Below are 23,208 nucleotides of genomic sequence, written 5' to 3' on the forward strand. Positions count from 1 at the left end.
GCCTGATGAAACTCTGTGTTTTAGCATTTGCTCTCTAATAACTTCTCAAACAATACTTGTAACTATTAAATCTTATAAAACTTGTTTTACCTAGATACATTTTAAGGTGTACCCAGAAAATAAAGCAGTATTATAGTTTTTAGTCAGTATTACTCAATAATCAGTTGAAGTAAAAGGGAATTTTTTTACTCAGTAGGAAGTTGTTAGGTTTTATTAGTTTTTCTTGTTTTGAGTAATAATTAAGGCCTTTTATCTTTAATAGATCTCATTTTAGGTATTTGGATTCTGTGAAAATAAACTTTCTTAGATTATAGTTTCTTAAATGGCATACATATTTTTATTTTCTCCTAAACAGGTTCAGTCTGTTGTTAATACCACTGTGCCAGCTGGAAGGAGGGAAAACTTAATATGTGTATAAAAACACTGGCATATGATTTCTTTAAAAGTCTCTGAAATTCAGTATTTAACTTCATCAGAAATTGAACTGAGAATTGATCTGTTCTCTGTGTCTCGTGATGCATTCCAGTATTTAAAGCATTGCAGTGTATTAAAGATTTTGAGTTGTAACTAAATATGAGTGTTACCTACATAATCTCATCATTTTTTGAAAACATAGGTATTGATAACATTGATTTGAATCCTGAGTATGTTAGTGAGACGAGGGACGTGGTGTGTGTGTATGTATTTCTTCATTTGTAATCAAGCCATTCTTTTTTTTTTTTTTTTTAAACAAAAGCACAACAGGACAAATCCACACTTTTATTTATTTTCAAGAAGTTTAAATCCTCAAGGGGTACAGCATCACACGGATTCTGTGTCCAACGGCCTTAGGAAGGTTGCTTCGGAATTTGGCACGAGCCATGCCGCTGTTTCCATGAGCTTGAGTTATCTTTCCCCAGATTACTCTGGTTCTGTTAGGTTTCCCCCCAGGAGTTACTGTGTTGTTCTTTGCTTTGTACACATAAGCACATCTCTTGCCTAGATAGAATTCAGTTTCATCTCGAGCATATATACCTTCAATTTTCAGGAGAGCAGTGTGTTCCCTTTGGTTCCGTAGACCCCGTTTATAGCCAGCAAGAATGGCCTTGGACCACAGCCTTCCAGACATATTTGTCGTTTTAGAAGTCCTGTTCCCAGCAGGCCTCCACAGGGTCCAAGATGGCTGAAAGAGCTCAAACCATTCTTCTAGAGTCTTCAAGTCAACTGTCATGTTCGTGGTTTCCTGCTTTGTTCTTTTGAGCCACTTGACTGGCAACTGAAGGGATCTTGGAAAGGAACTCTTAGCAGATTCGTGCTGGGCCCTTTGGTCCTCTCCTTCGCCTGCATCATAGCAGCTATGTTCTGTCCTGTCTGTGTCCCTGCAAGGAAAGGGATGAGAGAGAGAAAGAGTGAGTGTGAGAGAGAGAGAGAGAGTGTGTGTGTGTTGTAGTAGTAGTAGAAGTCAGCAATCTCTTGTCAGCATATGTTATAAGGTTTCTCAAGCACATGGAAAGAGATCTTTCTCAGGAAAACTGTCAGGGCCAGCACACATGGGAAAAGTATTTCAGTGCTTAGTGCATAGTCTTGTAACTGTGACTGTTTTTATTTTATGGGGTCAGAAGAAATTAAAGCATAAGACGTAGTTATGCTCCACATCATTATTTACCTGTCTTTTCTTCTTGAACTCTCCCAGGCAGCAGTATCTGTCCAAAGATCACCATAGTTCCACTCTGCTTGAAAAGCAGCACAACCGCACTGATTGATCAGAATGCATCTGATGAAGAGGCTCAGGGAATAAATGGGGAAACGCCAGCAAAACACTTAGCTGCAAGTCCAAAGCCACAAGGTATGCTGTTGGGGTTTTTTTTTTTTTTATCAAGTTAGGTGCTTTGTTCATTGAAGAAAGTGACACAAAGGAATGATGATCACTCAGAAAGAGTTTTAAGCTATAAATTGAGGAACTGGGTGCATTTGTTTTTTCAGGAGAAAAGTCAGGCAGGGTTTCTACTCTGAAAATACCGTCTATATTTCCCTATTATGGCTTTTTCATAAATTGTTTATATGTCCCCTTAATGGAAATGTGACCTCTTCATGTACTATGCTTGACATACTACAGAGTCTAACTTACTATTTGCATAATAAATATGTAACAAATTAATATGTACTTAGAAGTACTGTCAAAGTTGTCATGACTTTATAAATGTGAGAGGGTCTGTGAAACAGATCATTCTAAAACAGTGCTTTAATATACTTAGCTAGAATGTGATTTTATAATATGAAGGAAGTGGGGCTTTTCAGGCTTCTTGGTAAAGTCATCCACAAAAATTGAGTCCCTTCATCCAGGAATTGAGTGTCCAACGAGGGGAAAATTTTTAGTGATGAAAATCTCTAAATGCTTTGCTCAGTAACCATTTCATTTTATAAGTAAATTTTTAGTAAATGGTAATTAACTTTAAAAAGCCCAAAATTATAATTTTGATTTGATGATTGAGAGCAAGGTCTTTTGAAGTATACACAAAACTATGCTACACTGGCTTAAAGTGTAGTTTGTTTCAAACGTATTTTCATTTATATAAAATGCTGAACATTCAATCAGGAAACAACACTAGGCATTTTCAGAATCACTATACTTTGAAAAAATCAATTTCTGTTTGGATTATTTGTATTTTCTTTGGTCTCTTTTCTTGTTCTTATGTTTTAAATTTTTCTGAAAGAGATCTTTAAAGGGAGGTTAGAATGGAGTCTTCCCAATCACAGGCTATTTTTCTTATTGTTCTTACTACTAGTTATATTGGTGATGGTATGAGATGTATGAGATGGTATGAGATGGTATGATGGCTGTCAAACAAGGTCAGATAATTGGAAATTCAAGTGAATAACTCATTGATGAGTTTATAACCTCAATCTTTGACCATATTCCTCTATAACATTTTGAATATGAAAATAGAAATTTTTCTGATCATGATTAAAGCCATTTTATTTGCACAATACAAAATTCCACCTTGCTCATTAGTTGTAAGGTGACCTCAAAGTAAAAAATATAAGAAATAAATGCAATTCAATTTTATGTAATTCCCCAGATGAAAAGCAAGAATTTCATTATTGATAAAGAATGTTTTGGAAAGATGTATTGCATCACTTCATTGTTTTTAGTTCATTGAGATAAATTATAGCCGTGTTCTTTCTGAGCTGCTGTGTGCCAAAATAACCCTGCTCTTTAGGGAGAAAGCACCAACTTGCTGCTTGTAGTTCTGTTGAAGTCTGTGTGTTGCTAGTTAAACATATGTGATTACTTTCTATCTTGAATATGAATTTATATATATATATTTTTTTTTTTTGCATAACAACGGAGTATTTCCAGATATAAAATAAACAACATAGAGTATACTTTTTTCCAAAATAGTCTCGTTGTTTGGCCCTTTCCTGACCCCCTCCCTGCCCCAGCTAAACTTTTAGCTCCTCTATCACCCCTTAAATCTCACATTTAATCATCTCTTCTTTGATTTTTCTCATTCATTACAGACTGGTCTACTTTTTAGCTCGTCCATGTTTGTTTTTTTTTCTGCTTTGTATACTACCGTATTCCCTGTATCTCACACACAGTGTCGCAGGCCTTCAGTAATCCTCACTGAGTGAATCTTGCTCTATCACCATGTTACTTTGTTTCTGCTGTTCTCTGTTTAAAACTTAGAATGTGTTCCATGTACAGACTGTTGTGCTATGTCACTCAGTCATGTCCGAACCAACTCTTTATGACTCGATGGACTGCAACCACCAGGCTTCTCTGTCCATGGGATTTTCCAGGCAAGAATACCGGAGTCGTTTACCATTTCCTCCTTCAGGGGGTCTTCCCTACCCAGAGACTGACCCAGCGTCTCCCGAGTCGCCTGCATTGGTGGCAGAGTTTTTACCACTGGGCCACCTAGGAAGCCCGTATATAGAGACCAGTGTCCTGAAATGAGGCTATATCTTGATATTGTCAGATCAGCTGCCAAATAGATCACTACTTATTGACTTGACTGATTGATAGTATTTCCCACCCTTTAGCAGAGAGAAGCCACTTTTAGTTTCTCCAAATCCTTAAGAACATTTGGGTGACTGACGTTGGTTGAGAAATGAAGGTGATACCAGTGGGGACTTCCCGCTCAGACTAGGGATTATCACACTGATACCCTTATGCCCACGTCCTGGCAAATTCTTTATAAATTATGCATGATGCTGCTGCTAAGGCTTCAAGAGCCATTATATAATTTTACTTCAGTTGAAGACTCTTATTCTAGATCAGTAATTCTCAACTGGAGATAATTCTGCAGGCCTGTGGCACCCACCCTAGCACTCACTGGTATTATCTGGAGACGTTTTGTTTTGCTTGCCACATTTGGGATTTGCTACTGGCATCTAGTACGTAGAGGCTAGGGATGCTGCTCAACATTTTACAATGCACAGGTCAGCCTTTTCCACCCCCTACTAACAAAGAATGATCTGACCTGAAATAGCATTAGTGTGACAAACTGTGATCTAGATCCTAAAAATAGCTCATAATTAAATCTTGGACTTCCCAGGTGGCTCAGTGGTAAAGAATCTGCCTGCCGATGCAGGAGATACAGGTTCGATCCCTGGGTTGGAAATCCCCTGGAGGAGGAAATGGCAACCCACTCCAGTATTCTTGCCTGAAAATCGCATGGACAGAGGAGCCTGGCAGGCTACAGTCTATAGGGTAGCAATGAGTTGGGCGCATCTGAGTGCACACACACACCAATTAAATTGTATTTGTTTGTCATGTGAAGTGCTGATAATATCATGGCTGCAATTTATTATGGTGGTTTTTAAAAGGAGAGAATATTTACAGCTTTTATTAGTAGTGATTATGTTGTAATATAGTTAGAGGTTGTTTTGCCTCAGAAAATACCCTAAGGCCTTGGGAAACAATGGTTTATTCTCTTCATACCAGTCCTACTAGTAAATCAAATTACTGAGCAACCCCAATTACTAAGTCTTTCTTGTTCACCACTTCTAATATTGGCCTATTTTCTGCTATACTAGACATAACTCAAAAGAATTTCCTTAGCAATTAAAGATAGTCATACTTTTTCCCTTAGGAACTTTGATCCACAGCATTCTCCATAGTTAATTATTTTGATAAAGCCCACATACTGTCCCTTCTCAAACATTAAACCTTAATGTTTAAAAATTTTTCATCTTTTAAAGTCACATTATTGTTTCAATAATTTAAGTAAATAATTTGATTTACTCAATTGAGTGATTCATTTCATCTGCTTCTAAAGCATTCTATGTATAATGCTTCATTCTTAACGTATGTTACAAATTTATAATGCATTAATATATAGCCAGCTGTTTTTCATAGTAAGTAAAATAAGAGTAATAGAAACCTACTGGTAATCTGCAAATTTAAACTGGTGTAAAGGAAAAAAAAAAAATGTTACCTTCCATTCCAGTTCTACAGGGATCAAGCTAATATCCCACTAAATGTGTTCCCGGAGGAAAATTTGTGATAGAGAAAAACAGGGAGCATTCTTTGCTTTGGATATGCCATCCCCTAGATAGTAAGATACCTGTCTAAGGAAAAATTTCAGTGACTCCAGATCCTTGAATCTTCCCTACAAAGAAAAGCATTAAAGTCATTAGCTTAAGATATCTTTCATTCTTTGTGATTCAGTTCAGTTCAGTTCAGTCACTCAGTTGTGTCCAACTCTTTGCGATTAGTAGTAATCTTTTTGTGCTTGACTACATGTTTTTCCCAGCAAAAAAAGCTCATATTTATCTTGGCCCCTTCCTTAACTCTTTGGAGCAGTTCTTCAGATCTATCTGAGAGGCTGTCTCCTTGCTATAGTCCTCAGTAAGGTCCCTGAATAAAACTTAACTCACAACTTTTCTGTTGCATATTTTTCTTTCAGTTGAGAGTGGCAAATACTTTTTCATTCTCTAATTATTTTGCATATTTGGAAATTTTTAATAATTAAAAATTTTTTGTTCTATTTAGTATCTGTACAATTAACTCTAGTGGAGCCCATTTTGCTTATCATCAGTGAGAGACCTCAAAGTTAACATGTCATTGCCATGTCCTTGACTAGACTACTGATCTCTCCAAACATTGCTTAACCTATTATGTGAGTTGTTAGTTATATAAAACTTGCATACAATTGAGCTCATTTCACATGCTAGCAAAATAATGCTCAAAATCCTTCAAGCTAGGCTTTAATAGTACATGAACCAACAACATCCAGATTTACAAGCTAGATTTAGAAAAGGCAGAGGAACCAGAGATCAAATTGCCAATGTCTGTTGGTTCATAGAAAAAGCAAAGGAATTCCAAAAAATATCTACTACTATTTTATTGACTACTTAAAGCTTATGACTGTGTAGATCACAATGAACTGTGGAAAATCCTTAAGAGGTAGGAATATCAGACTACCTTAGCTGTCTCCTGAGAAACCTGTATACAGGACAAGAAGGAATAGTTAGAACCAGACATGGAAAAATGGACTGGTTCAAAATCAGGAAATATACAATAGGACAAGGCTATGTATTGTTACCCTGCTTATTTAACTTAAATGCAGAGTACATCATCCAAAAAGCCGGGCCGGAAGACTTACAAGCTGGGATCATGATTCCCAGAGAAATATCAATAACCTCAGATATGAAGATGATACCACTCTGATGGCAGAAAGTAAAGATGAACTAAACAGCCTCTTGATGAAGTTGAAAGAGGAAAGTGAAAAAGCGGGCTTAAAACTAAACATTAAAAAAATGAAGATCATTGCATCTGATTCCATCACTTCATGACAAACAGATGGGGGGAAAATGGAAACAGTGACAGATTTTCTTTTCTTGGGCTCCAAAGTCACTGCAGATGGTGACTGCAGCCACAAAAATAAAAGATGCTTGCTCCTTGGAAGAAAAGCTATGACAAACCTAGACAGTGTGTTGAAAAGCAGAGACATCGCTCTACAGTCAAAGCTATGGTTTTTCTAGTAGTCACTTATGAATATGAGAATTGGACCATGAAGAAGGCTGAGCCCTGAAAAATTGATGCATTCGAATTGTGGTGCTGGCGAAGACTCTTGAGAGTCCCTTAGAGAGAAAGGAGATCAAACCAGTCAACCCTAAAGTAATTCAACCTTGAATATTCCTTGAAAAGTCTGATGCTGAAGCTCTAATATTTTGGCCACCTGATGTGAAGAGCTGACTCATTGGAAGACACCCTGATGCTGGGAAAGATTGAGGACAAGAGAAGAAGTAGGCGGCAGAGGTTGAGATGATTGGATGTCATCACCGACTCAATGGACATGAGTTTGAGCTTACTCTGGGAGATAGTGAAAGACAGGGAAGCCTAGCATACTGCCGTTCATGGGATCACAAAGATTCAGACACGAGTTAGCAACTGAACAGCAAGTATCAAAGAAGGTATGTTCACCGAGTAAACCATAGATGAAAGAGTTATTTTATAATTCTTTAGACACAGAATGATAAAGAACACATTCACTTCCTCCTTTGCATATTCTATTTAGGAATACTGAAATTATTACTAATGTTAAAACTGTTTGGTGGGGAGGTGGAATATTGTCCTGGTTTACTATTTTGGTATATATTTGTTCTACACAGAAAAATTTTCCTTTAAATGAACAAATATCACACTTGTTTAAGCCCCTTCCTTCTCAATGGTTACTATACTATTCTTTCCACCCCCAAATATTATTATATCTTAGAAAATGGTATCATTTTCATAAAAAGAAGCATGTCATTTTTTTCATTGGAATTTTTTTCTTGTTTGTGTTGATGGAGAAAGAGGTAGATTGTTATACCTATAGCACATTGTGTTATATATATGTTTTCCCTCCTCTCTGTAAGAATTGATTACTGAAACAGAAATGATGAAATCTAGGCCAGTAAGCATCAGACAACTGTCAGCTTGCTGAGTTTATAAAAGAGATAAGATTACTGAAAACCAGGGTAACCAGCTCCAGGAAAAGGGTCATATAGTTAGAAGAAGACATGATTCTCCACCCGTTTTCAGGAAGTTCGGAAAAGGATTAAAAAAAAAAAAATGGAGATGATTCTGTTTGATTTATTGAAACATGTATAATTATATATTATTTTACCCAAAATGTTAATTGAAGAGAAAAAGGATACTGTACTGGTTTTCAAAATTGAAGTAATTCTTGTAATAATTAAGCATTTATAGCATATTATGTTTTCTCACATACAGAATTTCTGACCTATTAGAGAAAACCCGTAGATTTTAGTATTTTGGAAATGATCTGTTCATATTCTGTTAATTGAGTGGAAGACTTATTAGTAAGCAGATTATATGTGGTATATTAATGCTAGACAACTATTAATGTAGCAGTCTAAGTTCTGTAACCACCTTTTGCAGATTTATGATGAGAAGCAGTGCTAATAATGGAAAAAGCTAGAGTCTGGGTACCAGTTATAAAATCTGATCAGCCTTGTTACCCCAGGCCAGTAATCGCTTAAGCTCTCTAAGTCTTCATAGACATAGGAGGCAAATAATGATCTATCTCAGAGGTCTGTAAAGCAAAAAATTTATCTAAGATCAAATGAGATACAGTGCGTTTGTTAACTGAGAAGATGCTTAAGTAATGCAACATTATATTAATGTTTATTTGTTGGCTTTTTTGTTGGCTTTATGTCTCACCTACTACCTCTGGATTTTAGTATATCTTTTATCACTCATTATTAGAAAATCTTTTTTATAGCAAGCGATGTATCTCTAGGAATTAGTTTCAAATTTAGTACTTTCCTTTCTCTGTTTAGATAAAAAATTTCTATGTCATCTCTAGTAGAGTTTGGAATGCCTTAGTCATATGTAGATCCATAGATGTTTACTAAAGCCATATTTTAAAATCACTTAAAATTAAAAGAACCTCTTGAATCTTGGATATCGGACTTCTACAGGACACAGAACAAGTGTCCAAGATAGATAAAGGTCTCTTGGTTAAGGTTCAGCCCAAATTTGTTGGATCTCTTAACAAAAATTTGGTAATGGTAAAGATTTTTTCAGCAAGAACACTAGGATTTTTTGCTTAGGAACAAATATCAGTGAAATACTGAATTCTATGAATTCTTTTTCTACAGTGCCTCCAAAGCCACTACACCTGCAGAATTTACCTTCAACCAATATTCACCAAACTCCTAGGCATAAAGCTTTATCTAGTGCAAAACCAAGGATGGAGGAAGTTAAACCTGCCTCTGCTTGTGTCTCAAAGGAAAAGCCCAGTAAGGTATCAGATCTCATCAGTCGCTTTGAAGGAGGCAGGTAAGAGCTAACTTAAAATGGGAGAAGGCTGAGGGGAGACTAAAGCTGATTTTTGAAAAAAATGTATGATAGAGATGTAGATTTAAAAATAAAAAATACAGTTTTTTATTCCATTAGGTGTGGTAGGCCTTTAGAAAGAGTGGATTTTTAAAATGCTGATCTTGCCCTTTTTGTCTTTTCATACTGTCCATGGGGTTTTCCAGACAAGAATACTGAAGTGGTTTGCCATTTCCTTCTCCAATGTAAATTGTCAGAATTCTTCACTATGACCTGTCTGTCTTGGGTCGCCCTGTATGGCATGGCTCCTAGCTTCATTGAGTTACACAAGCCCCTTAGCCATAACAAAGCTGTGATCCATGAAGGGGACAGAGGAGCCTGGCATGCTGTAATCCATGTGTTTGCAAAGAGTCGAACGCAACTTAACGATTGAACAACAGTCTTCTCTATGTGAATTGTCACTTATCATGTTTTTTTGCGTGCAGGGCCCTCTGCCCCAGCCTTCTCATCACTCAGCACTGCGCACACCTTGCTTCCTCTGTCTGTGTGCGTCACTCCATGCGTTGTTGCTTCTTGTGGGCGGTCATTCCATTGGTCACTGGCTATCTGGGTTGGAAGGGCAGGAAGTTATATCTGTCTCTCATTTCATATGCTTGAATGAACTTCTGTGGGCCTGTTCCATCTTTTCTTTCCATTTTATTTCGTATAGATCTGTATCCATTCAGTCTGTTTTCCCTCGCCCCATACACCTATACTGTTCTAGGTTTGTGAAGACATACTGGCAGTAGCAAAATTTATGTTAAATCTCTGTTTCTATTTATTAGATATAATTTTTTATTCTTTAGCTCTGTTTAAAAAAAGTAGCTGAAATGTATATATTGAAAAGATAAAAACAAACTCACATAAGTTACTTTTCTACTTATATGATCCTCAGTTGTTTTTTTCTTAGAATTCCCACCACTGACTTAAATAGAATTTTTTTAAAATTTATCAGAAGGATTTTATTGTATGTCACCAAAACTCTATATATAATTAAACAATATATGTAACTTCACTTTCATTCATGAAGCCAAATATTTCCATTTATTCTAGTGTAATATTTGGGAACGGTTATCCATTAGATGATTTCATTTTTTATTTGCAGGACATATTTTTATTTATGCAGTGAATCATAGCTTGGAAATACTTTCAACATCTTCTAGAAATTGTGACCAAATGCAAAACTGTAATGTCCCTCATTTGTGAGACTATATTTAATAACAAATTCTGGAGAAAAGTAGTTCAGAAGCCTGTCTTCATTTTTTCACTCTTGATCAATTATGGAAACTTGTCATAATATTTAAATTTCAACATTTCACTCTCTGATGTAGGATTTTTAATACCTTTGCTATCTTAAATTATAGTAATCTTTACTAGAAAAGATTGTTTTCTGTGGCAAGTTGATTCTGTAGCACAAAGTGATGTGCCTCATGTTTGCGGATTCCCAGGTCCATGTCCAGTGATTTAATAATAAAAAGAGAGGGGATGGGCCCTGACCCCAATTCATATTACATGCCAGAGCCTGTATCCTCAGATTTGGGTATAACTTTGGGAAGCCCCAAATGGGTCAATACTCCTCACTGTTTTGGTAACCCAGTGTTATTTCTCTCCATACACAAAAAGTACAGTTTTTCCATATCAGTTATTTTTTCAATATATTCTTCCAAGTCAGTTTTCTCTTACAGTTAATAGATTCAAAGCCTTTTTTTTTTGATGAAAAGCTTGAAGGTTGGCTCTAAGGAAAGATGTGGTATAATGTATGACATTTTAAGCAAAATTGTTCTAAGAGCAGGTAGGCTGTAATGTGAGCATTTGGGCCAATCTGGTAAAGGGATGTACTTGTGGCAGAAATCCACTGCCAGTACAAAAAAAATTATATGTTTTTAATGAAGTACTACCCATAGGAACAGGCCCTGGAAAGTATCTGAATGGATTTCTGTTGCGTTGTGTCTATAGGACTTGAACGGGAAGTTTTTATTTCTTGTTGAGTGAGGTTCGTGTACTTGTAGTGTGGCTTCCCTCCCCACCTTATCCTACCTGATTTTCCCATGCATACCCTCTGGATGTCACTTATTACAGGAGGTTCTTGCTGCTTGTTCACAACAGTCCTTTCCAAAAATCCTAAGTTAAGTCCAGAGTTTGGTTCAGAGGATCTTCTGAGGATCTTTCCACTGTGTTGCTGGACACTAATGTGTCCAGGTAAAGGACAGTTTGATTCATATCTTGAAGGGCTTTTGGAGAAATTTGTTGTTGATCAGTTGTGTCTCTGACTCTTTGTGACCCCATGGACTGCAGCACGCCAGGCTTCCCTGTCTGTCACCAGCTCCCGGAGCTTGTTCAAACTCATGTCCATTGAGTTGGTGATGCCATCCCACCATCTCGTCCTCTGTCGTCCCCTTCTCCTCCTGCCTTCAATCCTTCCCAGTGTCAGGGCCTATTCTAATGAGTCGGCTCTTCGCATCAGGTGACCAAAGTATTGTAGCTTCAGCATCAGTCCTTCCAACAAATATTCAGGACTGATTTCCTTTAGGGTTGACTGGTTTGATCTCCTTGCAGTCCAAGGGACTCTCAAGAGTCTTCTCCAACACCACAGTTCAAAAGCATCAATCCTTTTGCACTCAGCCTTTTTTATGGTCCAACTCTCATATCTGTACATGACTATTGGAAAAATCATAGCTTCGACTATACAGACCTTTGTTGACAAAGTAATGTCTCTGCTTTTTAACACGCTGTCTAGGTTTGTCATAGCTTTTCTTCCAAGGAGCAAGCATCTTTTGATTTCATGGCTGCAGTCACCATTTGCAGTGATTTTGGAGCCCAAGAAAATAAAGTCTCTCAGTTTCCATTGTTTCCCCATCTGTTTGCCATGAAGTGATGGGACCGGATCACGTGATCTCAGGTTTTTGAATGTTTAGTTTTAAACCAGCATTTTCAATTAGGCCTAAGGAATACACTCCTAGAAGGCAGACATCAGTGGTGGAGGGTGTCACATTTACTTACACTAGCAACCTCCAACTTTTTTTTTTTAAACACCAAAAATATTTCATGTTGTGGTATAGCCAATGAGCAATGTTGTGATAGTTTCACATGAACAGCAAAGTACCTCAGCCATATATATACATGTATCCACTCTCCCCCAAACCCTACTCCCATCTAGGCTGGTACATAACATTGAGCAGAGTTTCATGTGCTGTACTATACGTCTTTGTTGGTTATCCATTTTAAATATAGCAGTGTGTACATGACCTTCCCAAAGTCCCTAACTATCCCTTTCCCCCAGCAACCATAGGTTTGTTTTCTAAGTCTGTGGACAACCTCTGACTTTTATAAGACATTTTCCCCTACCAAATTTTTCCTTCCCTTCTTGTGATAATAAACTTCACTGTGTTTTTTGTCTTCTCTGACTGCTTTCTTACCATTTATTAGCCACATTACATTGGCCATGTTATCTAGGTTTCTTAAGTCTGTATTGTGGGGTCCCTTCTTTGGAATTATTTATGATATAGAACAAGATAATCTATGTAAAGGGCTTAATGTAGTTTCTGGCACTTAATAAATGTTAGTTGGTATTATTGAATTGCTGTTATGATCATCATCACAATTAGTTATTCTGTTGTTCCTCCACTTTTTATTGAGCACTGTCACATACCAAGTGCTGTGCTAAAGCAGAGAACAAGATGGGTACATTTTGTCCCGTCACAGAGTTTTGGTCTGTTTTAATTTTTTCTTATTAGGTCATAAGAATCTCTTCAAGACTGAAGTCCAGAGTTTTATATTTTTCCTTCCTGGAATCCTAGATTAAAGTACTATATTAGGAGAAGGCAATGACACCCCACTCCAGTACTCTTGCCTGGAAACTCCAATGGACGGAGGAGCCTGGTAGGCTGCAGTCCATGGGGTCGCTAAGAGTCGGACACAACAAATCGACTTCACTTTCACTTTTCACTTTCATGCATTGGAGAAGGAGATGGCAACCCACTCCAGTGTTCTTGCGTGGAGAATCCCAGGGACGGGGGAGCCTGGTGGGCTGCTGTCTATGGGATCGCACAGGGTCGGACACGACTGAACCGACTTAGTAGCAGCAGAAAGAACAAATTACCAATATAAAATTAGGTTTAATGTCTTATGCAGGCAAAAGTACTTGAAGCTGAAACTTTCTATTAACTTTATGCTAAATCTCTCTTAAGCAATTGTGGATGAGAAATGGCATTACCACTGTATTAGTCTTCTGTTGCTCCTGTAACACATTACCATACATTAAATAAGCTTAGAACAAGACAAATTTATTATCTTTTTCTTCTGTTTGTCTGACACAAGTGTCTCACTGGACTAAAATCAAGGTGTCAGCAGGACTCTAGTTGTTTCTGCAGGTTCTAGGGAAGAATCCACTTTCTTGCCTTTTCTAGCTTCTAGAACCTGCCTTTTACAGCATGGTCTCTTCCCTCCATCTTCAGTGCCAACCATGGCAAGTCAGGTCCTTCTTAAACCATATCTCTATAACCTTTATTCTGTCATTGCATCTCTCTAGCCATAGCAAGGAAAATCCTCAGCTCTTAGGAACTCACGTGGTTTGATTGGGGCCACCCAAATAACCCTGAATAATCTCCCCATTTCAAGATCTGTAACCTGAATTACTTTTCCAAATCCCATTTGCCATGTCAAGTTCACAGGTTCTGGGATTAGGACATGGACATGTTAAGTGGGCCATTATTCTGCCTAACATAGCCACATTGGAGAGAGGTCTCTTTCCACTTGATGATAATGACCAATGACATAATCTTACCGATTTGAAAAAGCAGCCGGAAACTACCAAATTCAGACAAACCTAGGCATCTTGTCCAGAATCAAGCAACATATCAAAAATCTTAAGTGCAACTTTTGAAGGAAGACATGGTATAGAGCAAGTGTTAGAGATTGCTTATTGTGTATCCAATTTGTATTTGGAGGTTAGTGTTAACAGTGTTGTAGCAATTTGCCCCTGACTTAAAATAGCGATCTTACTATGGCTGATTCATATCAATGTATGACAAAACCCACTGAAATGTTGTGAAGTAATTAGCCTCCAACTAATAAAAAAAATAAATAAAGAAAGAAAAAAAAAGAAAAAGAAAAAAAATAAATAAAATAGCGATCTTAATGAAATAATTATATTTTCCAAAACAAAAATGATTATTGGCATTGTCATATTGTTTATTGTAAATCTCTTCAATGCATGGCTTAAGGGAAGACAGGTAGATTCTCATATCTGCTTCTGTATTCAGTCTATTGGAATATTTGTTTTCATTGACATATAAGAAGAAAAATCCACCCTCACAAAGATATGTTGTCAGATATGTATTAAAGAGTACTTTAATAACCTTTTTAAAAAAAGTACTATATTAGTATTTCCACAGAAGCATTTCTGTATACTGGCAGTTAAACTTAAGCCTCTTTGAGGTGACATCTGAGCCGAAACATGAATGATGGGAAGAAGTAAACCACACTACTGACTTGGGGAAGACTGTCCTGGGCAGAGAGAATTCCAACTTAGATATGCACATTTGCTTATTGGGTATGGGAACAGCAAAGTGACTAATATGACAAGAACACAGTGAGTGAGGCGAGAACAGAATTTAATGAGGCCAGAGCTAGTAGGGGCTAGAGGATAGAGAATCTTGTAGGTCATGATTAAGATGCCAGATTTACCTTCAAGTGTTCGGGGAAGCCCTCACCCAGAGTTTGAGCTCTGTGGCCTACGTGGGGCTGGAGGGGATCTCTGTGGAAGCAGAAAGACCAGTTAGGATGCTGTGGCAACACATGCAGTAAGGTTTTTGAGAAATGTGTCTGCTTTCCAGAGACAGATAATCTTTGGTTTCTAACCTGTTCATAAATTGAGGGCTGACTATACTTGTCTATAAAATGTTAAGAAAGTAAAAATCTTGGGATAAGGTGGCCTTATTAAATATATTCCTCACATCTAAGTCTTTACTAATTAACTATGTTAATAAACAACCCAAGGAAATGTTTCCAAACCTATAGGTAAAGCTCAGACTTATTGTCTTTATTTAAATGTTTGAGTGTAGATAACATCCTGAACAACTGAGAGCTACTCTACCAGTTTTTATCTAAGTTTCTAAAACCAACGGGGATGGATATCTTCACTAAATATCCCTAAACAAATGGAGTAAATTTGTTTTTATTCTAGAACTTGTCCATGCCAGCATTTTCATACTTCCTTTGTGTTTTATCTTTTAGTGCTTTATCAAATTACAGCGATTTGAAAAAAGATTCTGCTGTGAACCTAAATGCTCCTAGAACCCCAGGAAGGCATGGATTGACAGCCACACCTCAGCAGAAACTCCTCTCCCAGCACTCACCACAGAAGCAGGGAAATGGTACAGATCAATCTCAGGGTGAACAGACTTGTGTGGCAAATGGTATGGTAGCAGCACAAAACCAGGCGGAATGTGAGGAGGACAGAGTGGCCACTCTTAGCCCAGATACTCCTATTCAAACTTCTGAACCCTTGCCCGATACAAACTTAATGAATGGAGAAAAACAAGAAACAGCCACAGGCCCGGCATCACCCACAACAAATAACTGTCATGAAGATCCTTCTGACAGTAGCTGCAGGACTTTACATGCCAGCCCTGTGCTCCTCCTGGAAGAAGAAAGGACAGATACAGAAGCCAAGGTACAAGAGAGGGAAAGTGAAGAAAGCCCCCTAGAACTGGAACAGCTGGACCAGCACCATGAGATGAAGGTAAAGCATAAGTAGGAGGAAGCACTAACTATTCCACTACGCTTGGAACTCTATTTTATAGCACTTATGTGTTGAAGAAGTCTGATCACCCTCACCACCAGTTCAGCAGTTTTCGAGCTCTAGCTGCTGATGCATGTTTTCCCTACTCTGTGAGGAGACACTTTACTTTTTCTTCTATATAATTTCTGTTGATCTCTCTATTATGATTTCAAGATTCAGAACAGTGTAAAGACTTTGATATAGGAAAATCACAAACATAGTGTTTATATTTACATCAAAAATTGCTCCCCATCAACATATGGGCATCCCTAATAATAAACATAGGGCTGCATCCCTATGTTTCCTGAGTAACAGGAAATTATTTAATCCTGAAAATCATCTTAGTTCAGTAGTTCATTTATAGGAGAAAAAATAGTCCCGGGAAGCTTAAATGATGTTCCAGACTCACAGTAAAAGCCCAGACGCCTTGTGCTTTGACACTCAGGCCAATATTGTGTCCTGACTCAAGAAGTCCCAAGCATAAATGCCTAATTGCAGTAAATGTCAGTGAATGCAGCAGCCATGAGTGATGGGCTAAGGAGAGGTGAGACTGTGGCAAACTAGAAGTTCATTTCCTTTCTGAACAGAGCAGCAGTTTGATAAGCCACCTGAATGGCATTTCTAAGCTAATAAAGGGCTGATTTGCTGATGAAATAATATTCATAACCTACCTGTGCGACAGCAGAAACTTTTATACCACTTCAGTAACAAGACCACTGCATTTGTATTCTTTATTTGTGCCAATTTAGTGTTTTGGGAAGATCAATAAGGATGACTTTTACACATTGAAAATTTAGAATTTGAAATTCCAATTCCATTTGGAATTTCTTGAATCAGAGATGCAATATAAGCATTATTATAGAGTTCCCTGGAGTGGTGAGTTGTTTATAATTCTGAAGACAAGGAAAAAAGGGTTTCCATTGTTTAGTCTGTCTTTTTGATTATAAATAATAATCCAGGTAGGAGAGTTGAGAATTGAAAATTGGACAATTATAGGAAAATTTGTAAATAACAAATCCAAGTTCTAAATCTGTTTAGAATTTTTTTTTATGATACTGTGTCTTAAGTGGCGCTACCATAGGCAAAAATTCAAAAAGACTGATACTAAAATATTAGAGTAAAAATGATTGGTTGATGTGTTCAGAACTTTAAAGTGAAATCTGTCTTATAGTTCAATTCACAGTGACCCTGAAAAATATCACATATGGGCAAAGTGCCAGAGGTTTAATTTTAAATGCTGACTCTGAAGCAAAGAAAGTTTAAATAAGGAAGTGGGTGGGAGAAAGTGAGTCATCCTTGGCAACAATATCTGAAACATTAAATAAACAGGACCATACAAAGTGAATCTCTTTACATCTCAGTATAGTAGTAGATTTTAGTGTCTCTGTGCTTAAATTACTTTGAACAGAAGAGAATTTTAGAACCAAAGAACTCAAGACTCCTATCTGTCATTTTACAGTTGGGATGATGCCACCAGCAAGTATCAGTAAAACAGCAAGAACTGTTTTTATTAAGGGAAATATTTTAATTGGTGATGATGTCTGTGGTTGCTGGGTACTACTTTTTTTCCCCCTGTCATGTATTATTATGTATACATTTTCATAGATGTGTCTTGCATGGTTTGGGAGAGACTTAATTGGGCTTCCTATTACATTAGTGAAACATGTACATCTGGTCTTTCTCCTAATGGGCATTTAAGCAACAGTTGGCACATGCTATATGAAGGAAGAAAAATTAAATTTTCTCTTCAGAGCTATTGATTCAAACACTACATGAGTCCCCCATCTAAAAAGGACTATTAGGATTTAATTTCTACATGGTGACAATATGCTCTCCTTTGTTGCTCTAATGCTTGTTACATTGCCTTTCCTTGTTCCAAAATGCAAAGATAAATGTTAGCAGTGTTAGGAGGATACATTTTATGTTAAGTGTTCAGTTCAGTTCAGTTCAGTCGCTCAGTCGTGTCCGACTCTTTGCGACCCCATGAATCGCAGCACGCCAGGCCTCCCTGTCCATCACCAACTCCCGGAGTTTACTCAAACTCATGTCCATCGAGTCGGTGATGCCATCCAGCCATCTCATCTTCTGTCATCCCCTTCTCCTCCTGCCCCCAGTCCCTCCCAGCATCAGGGTCTTTTCCAATGAGTCAGCTCTTCACACGAGGTGGCCAAAGTATTGGAGTTTCAGCTTCAGCATCAGTCCTTTCATTGAACACCCAGGACTGATCGCTTTAGGATGGACTGGTTGGATCTCCTTGCAGTCCAAGGGGCTCTCATATTTTACTACAATTTTAAAAATAAATTAAAAAATTTTTTGGTTAGTAGTATATTGTGGACCAAACAATTGGAACCAGGAAATGTTTGTTTTTTTTTTAATTGAAGTATTGTTGCTTTCCTGGAGAAGGGCATGGCAAGCCACTCCAGTATTCTTGCCTGGAGAATCCCTATGGACAGAGGAGACTGTCAGGCTACAGCCCATGGGGTCATAAAGAGTCAGACATGACTGAGCAACTAAGCACATAGTTGCTTTACAAGGTTGTGTTCGTTCCTGATGCTAATAAGTTGTTTCAGTCATATCTGACTCTACAACCCCATGGACTGCAGCACACCAGGCTTCCCTGTCCATCACCAACTCCCGGAGCTTGCTCAAACTCATGTCCATCGAGTCAGTGATGCCATCCAACCATCTCATCCTCTGTCGTCTCCTTCTCCTGCCTTCAACCTTTCCCAGCGTCAGGGTCTTTTCCAATGAGTCAGTTCTTCGCATCAGATGGCCAAAGTATTGGAGTTTCAGCTTCAGCATCAGTCCTTCCAATGAGTATTGAGGACTGATTTCCTTTAGGATGGCCTGGGTAGATCTCCTTGCTATCCAAGGGACTCTCAAGAGTCTTCTCCAGCACCACAGTTCAAAAGCGTCAATTCTTCTGTGCTCACCTTTCTTTACAGTCTAGCTCTCACATCCATACATAACAAAGCTATGGAAAAACCATAGCTTTGATTAGATGGACCTGTGTTGGTAAAGTAATGTCTCTGCTTTTCAAAATGCTGTCTAGGTTAGTCATAGTGTTTCTTCCAAGGAGCAAGCGTCTTTTAATTTTATGGCTGCAGTCACCACCTGCAGTGATTTTGGAGCCCAAGAAAATAAAGTCTGTCACTGTTTCCATTGTTTCCCCATCTGTTTGCCATGAATTGATGGGACCAGATGCCATGATCTTTCTTTTTTGAATATTGAGTTTGAAGCCAGCTTTTTTCACTCTCCTCTTTCACTTTCATCAAGAGGATCTTTAGTTCTTCTTCACTTTCTGCCATAAGGGTGGTGTCATCTGCGTATCTGACGTGATTGATGTTTCTCCCAGCAATCTTGATTCCAACTTCTACTTCCTGCAGCCCAGCATTTTGCGTGATGTACTCTGCATGTAAGTGAAATAAGCAGGGTGACAGTATTTCATACAGCAAGCCAAATATAAGTGTAAAGATGTGTACTTTTTAAGATTAACGTTCATATAAATAATAGATCTAATATTAGTCTCTTCTTCCACCAAAGATGAAAGAAATCATATAATGAAGTGGATGAGTAGATGAAGATGGTATCAAGAATGTGGAGATTTATATAAATACGAATTTTTAAAAAACTTACATATTTATTTCCTGTTTTTTAATTGCCATTTTACTACTTTTTTTATAAACCTTGAGGATTTATAACTTTTGAACATACTCAAAAATTAAGATAATTATCTCCTGGGGGAAGAAATATGATAGAGAATCATATTCAGAAGTAAATTGCAAACAGAAAACCAGTGGTGTAATCCAAGTTAATTCCCTTTTCCTATTTTTCCTTCAGTTTCTTCTAAGTTTAATTGTAATTCTTAAAATTGTTGATTAATTCATAGAGTGTAATATGAGTTATCAGAGTTTTCTGAGAGTTAAAACATGCTTACATAGGTTATCCATTTCTTATGGACTACAAGTTCTTTTATAATCAAGCTTTATTTTTATTTTAAATTAATTTTTATTAGAGTATAATTGATTTACAGTGTTGTGTTGGTTTCTGCTGTACCCCAAAGTGAATCAATTATACATATCCATATATCTATTCTTCTTTAGGTTCTGTTCCCATATTTAGGTCATTACGAAGTATTGAGTAGAGTTCCCTATGCCATACTGTAGGTTTATGTTAGTTATCTATTTTATATATAGTAGTGTATATATGTCAACCCCAGTCTCCCAATTTATCCCCATTCCCCAATAAAACTTTAAATTTCTTTTGGTTTACATCTTGAAATATGAAGAGACAGCTTTTGTGGTCTTGTTAGATTTGAAGACAAGTAGAAAATTACTCCTATATTTCTTCTTTTGCTCAATCAGCTTTTAATTCCAAGAAAATGAAAGGCAGCACAAACAAATTATCCAGCTTTACTAATCAATATTTCATTGTTGCTAGTATTATAATGAAGGTTCCAACTAAAGTCGTAGGCATTTAAAAATGGCACATAGGATAATGGACAAGTTTCCCCACTAACGATGTGGATAGTTCATAAAAGTCTTGTGGATAGATTTTCATTATTCATTTAGAACTGATGGGAATCTCAGAAACTTGTTTACATTGTGGTGACTAAACAGTATGTTGGAAAGTTCTAAGAAAGAAATGAGAAAAAGTGAACTTCAGAGAGCCTATACCTGGAAAAAAAACATATGTCTACTATTGTTCACTTTAAATATTCAGTATGCAGGACTTACTTTTCTAGGTCCTGGAGACAGAAGTGAATAAGGCAGGCCCTTTCCACAAAGTCTCAGTCTGCTGAGGGGAGAGAGACATGAGTAAATCACCACGATGTGGTACAATAAGGGCTTAGGAAACACTATGAGAAAACAGCCGCGCCTGGAGGATAGCTGGTGAGGGGAAGGCTGCTAGCATGATTGGACTTGAAGGAGCAGTGGGAGGTGCTGGTGGTCCAAAATAGAAGGGAACAGGGGGGTAGGGAAGAGGAGTGCCTCTAGGCTGAGCACAGGGCTGAGAGTAGAAACAGGAGGGTAGTTGCTGTGTCTAGGGATTTTTCTGGCCTCATATTAGAGGCCAGAAGGGCTAGTGAAACGAGTGTTGGGATAGAAGGATAGACTTAACAAGAAAATATAAGCTAAGGATAAATTGCAGTGGGTTTGTGTGCCTACGTTGTATTTTTTCCCCCTGAAAGCACTGGAGACTTTTTTTTTTGAAGATTTTTTTAAAGTCTGAATAAAAATTAATAATCCTCATAGAAAATCAAGAAAATGCAGTAAAGCATTGAGAAAACAAAATCCCCTGGAGAAGGAAATGGCAACCCACTCCAGTATTCTTGCCTAGAGAACCCCATGGACAAAAGGGCCTGGGGATCTATGATCCATGGGGTTACAACTTAGCGACTACACCACAACAACCATAACAACAAACCCACAATCAGGCAGATTATGATTCAGGGAAATACCTTTTCATGAAAATGTGGCATAAAATGGAGCATGAAGAGATCTAGCAATGTGGAATGTAGAGTTTTGTAAGAAATTAAAATGTGCGTATAGAATAATAGTTGTTAATATTCAAACGATAAAGTCCATGGCTAAAGGAAAAAAAAGAGAGAGGAATACAAAATCACTCATAGTTCTACCACCTAGAGAAACGTGTTTTGATATCTAACTTATTTGCATTTATTGAGGTGTTTTGATATCTAGCGTATTTTTCTCAGCTGATTTGAAAAAAAAATTCCAATAGCATAATATATGGTCATCCTGCATCCTGTTTTGTAGGATAGGTATTTTCCCATGTTATTTCAAGCTTTCCATAAGCCTAATACTAGCTGGTCTAAGAGACATTTAATTAAAGCGTGGAAGTGACATGATTGTACATCTGTGGGTTTTAGAAAAATGACTCAGATGAAAGGAAAAACAGATGGAGCAGGGTACATGGTTAGTAAGCAACTGTTGTATTCCAGGTGTGAAAGGAAAAGGTCCTGGATGAAGCGGAGGGTTAGGGACAAGGAAGAGAGATTTTTTGAGAACTGCATGACTGGATATAGGGAATGAGTCATGTTCATTCCCTGTAGCTTCATCCAATGAAGTGGCAGATGAGATGGTGTACCATTTACTGAACTATAAAGGAATAGAAAGAACAACATATTTGGGGGCAAGAAAATTAATTGACTTTATAGACATAATGAATTTAAAGGACTTTTGCAATGTCCTGGAGAAGGAAATGGCAGCCTACTCCAGTATTCTTGCATGGTGAGTCCCGTGGATAGAGGAACATGCCGGGCTACAGTCCCTGGGTCCCAAAGAGTTGGACACCACTGAGCAACTAACACAACACATTGCAAGTCCAGGTAAAGATATCTAAAACAAAAATGGAATATTCTGGAGACATTATGGATTATTGGTTAGGGATGAAAGCTGTAGAATTAAAGCTTTAGGATTCTAAAGCTTTAGAATTAAAAGAGATGAGTTCAGATCCCAGCCCCATTACTTCCCAGCTGTGTAACCTTAGGGCATGTTAGTACTAAATTCTACAGGTCCTGGTTTCCTAACCTGGTTGAGATGACAGACAAGAAGGAAAGTGATTGTGTTTGGAATGAGGGGAGGGAGTAGAACTGTTAATTAGACTTCTTTTGTACTACTCAACTTGTGGCACCTACAAGACATCCATTGGAAGATATTAGGCAAGTGAAATAAAGATCTGGAGCTCAGGAAAGAGGGTAGTAATGTAAGAGGATGTTTGTAAGCAAGTGATTAATATTGCCAAAATAGAATGTGTAGGAAGCAGAAGAAGGCCAGGCACTGAGCCCTGAAGAGTACAAGCATAATCAAAAGGGGGACATAGTGATTTTTCCAAGAGGAGAAAGAAGGATTCTATTATGAGAATCACTGGGCTTCAGAGGGCAGAGGATGAGGGGCTGGAACTGGTGAACTTGCAAGGACTGTCATCATTTAAAATGTGGAATTAGGAGTTAACCTGGAGACCTAGGCCTTTACTGGGACATTATAGCTAAGTAGCTCAGTAAATCTGGCTATTCAGATTAAATACAGTGAATCTATATTGCACATAACCCATGGGCAAGGCACTGCGTAAATTCAAACTAGCAGTTGAGCTG

The 23,208-nt window shown here is 37.7% G+C and overlaps 2 protein-coding genes across 5 annotated transcripts in view; one reads left to right on the top strand and one right to left on the bottom strand.

Annotated features, from left to right (window-relative positions):
* FGD4 (FYVE, RhoGEF and PH domain containing 4) overlaps positions 1 to 23,208 on the top strand; it is a 235,764-nt gene that overhangs the window by 147,955 nt on the left and 64,601 nt on the right. For all 4 annotated transcript variants that reach the window (XM_043440742.1, XM_043440743.1, XM_043440744.1 and 1 more), the window contains exons 2-4: positions 1,673 to 1,825; positions 9,097 to 9,277; positions 15,548 to 16,055. In XM_043440742.1, the coding sequence (XP_043296677.1) occupies positions 1,673 to 1,825; positions 9,097 to 9,277; positions 15,548 to 16,055 (842 nt within the window). The remainder of the gene's footprint in view (positions 1 to 1,672; positions 1,826 to 9,096; positions 9,278 to 15,547; positions 16,056 to 23,208) is intronic.
* LOC122423567 (60S ribosomal protein L35a-like) lies at positions 741 to 1,286 on the bottom strand. Its single transcript, XM_043440746.1, has one exon. The coding sequence runs from the start codon at positions 1,208 to 1,210 to the stop codon at positions 779 to 781; it is 432 nt and encodes a 143-aa protein (XP_043296681.1). The 5' UTR covers positions 1,211 to 1,286; the 3' UTR covers positions 741 to 778.

Source organism: Cervus canadensis, chromosome 21, assembly GCF_019320065.1.
Source record: "Cervus canadensis isolate Bull #8, Minnesota chromosome 21, ASM1932006v1, whole genome shotgun sequence".
NCBI classification, from domain to species: domain Eukaryota; kingdom Metazoa; phylum Chordata; class Mammalia; order Artiodactyla; family Cervidae; genus Cervus; species Cervus canadensis.

What these genes read in the sequence shown, in the direction of transcription:
- LOC122423567 (XM_043440746.1), bottom strand. Translation starts at nt 1,210, where the DNA reads ATGACAGTTGACTTGAAGACTCTAGAAGAATGGTTTGAGCTCTTTCAG.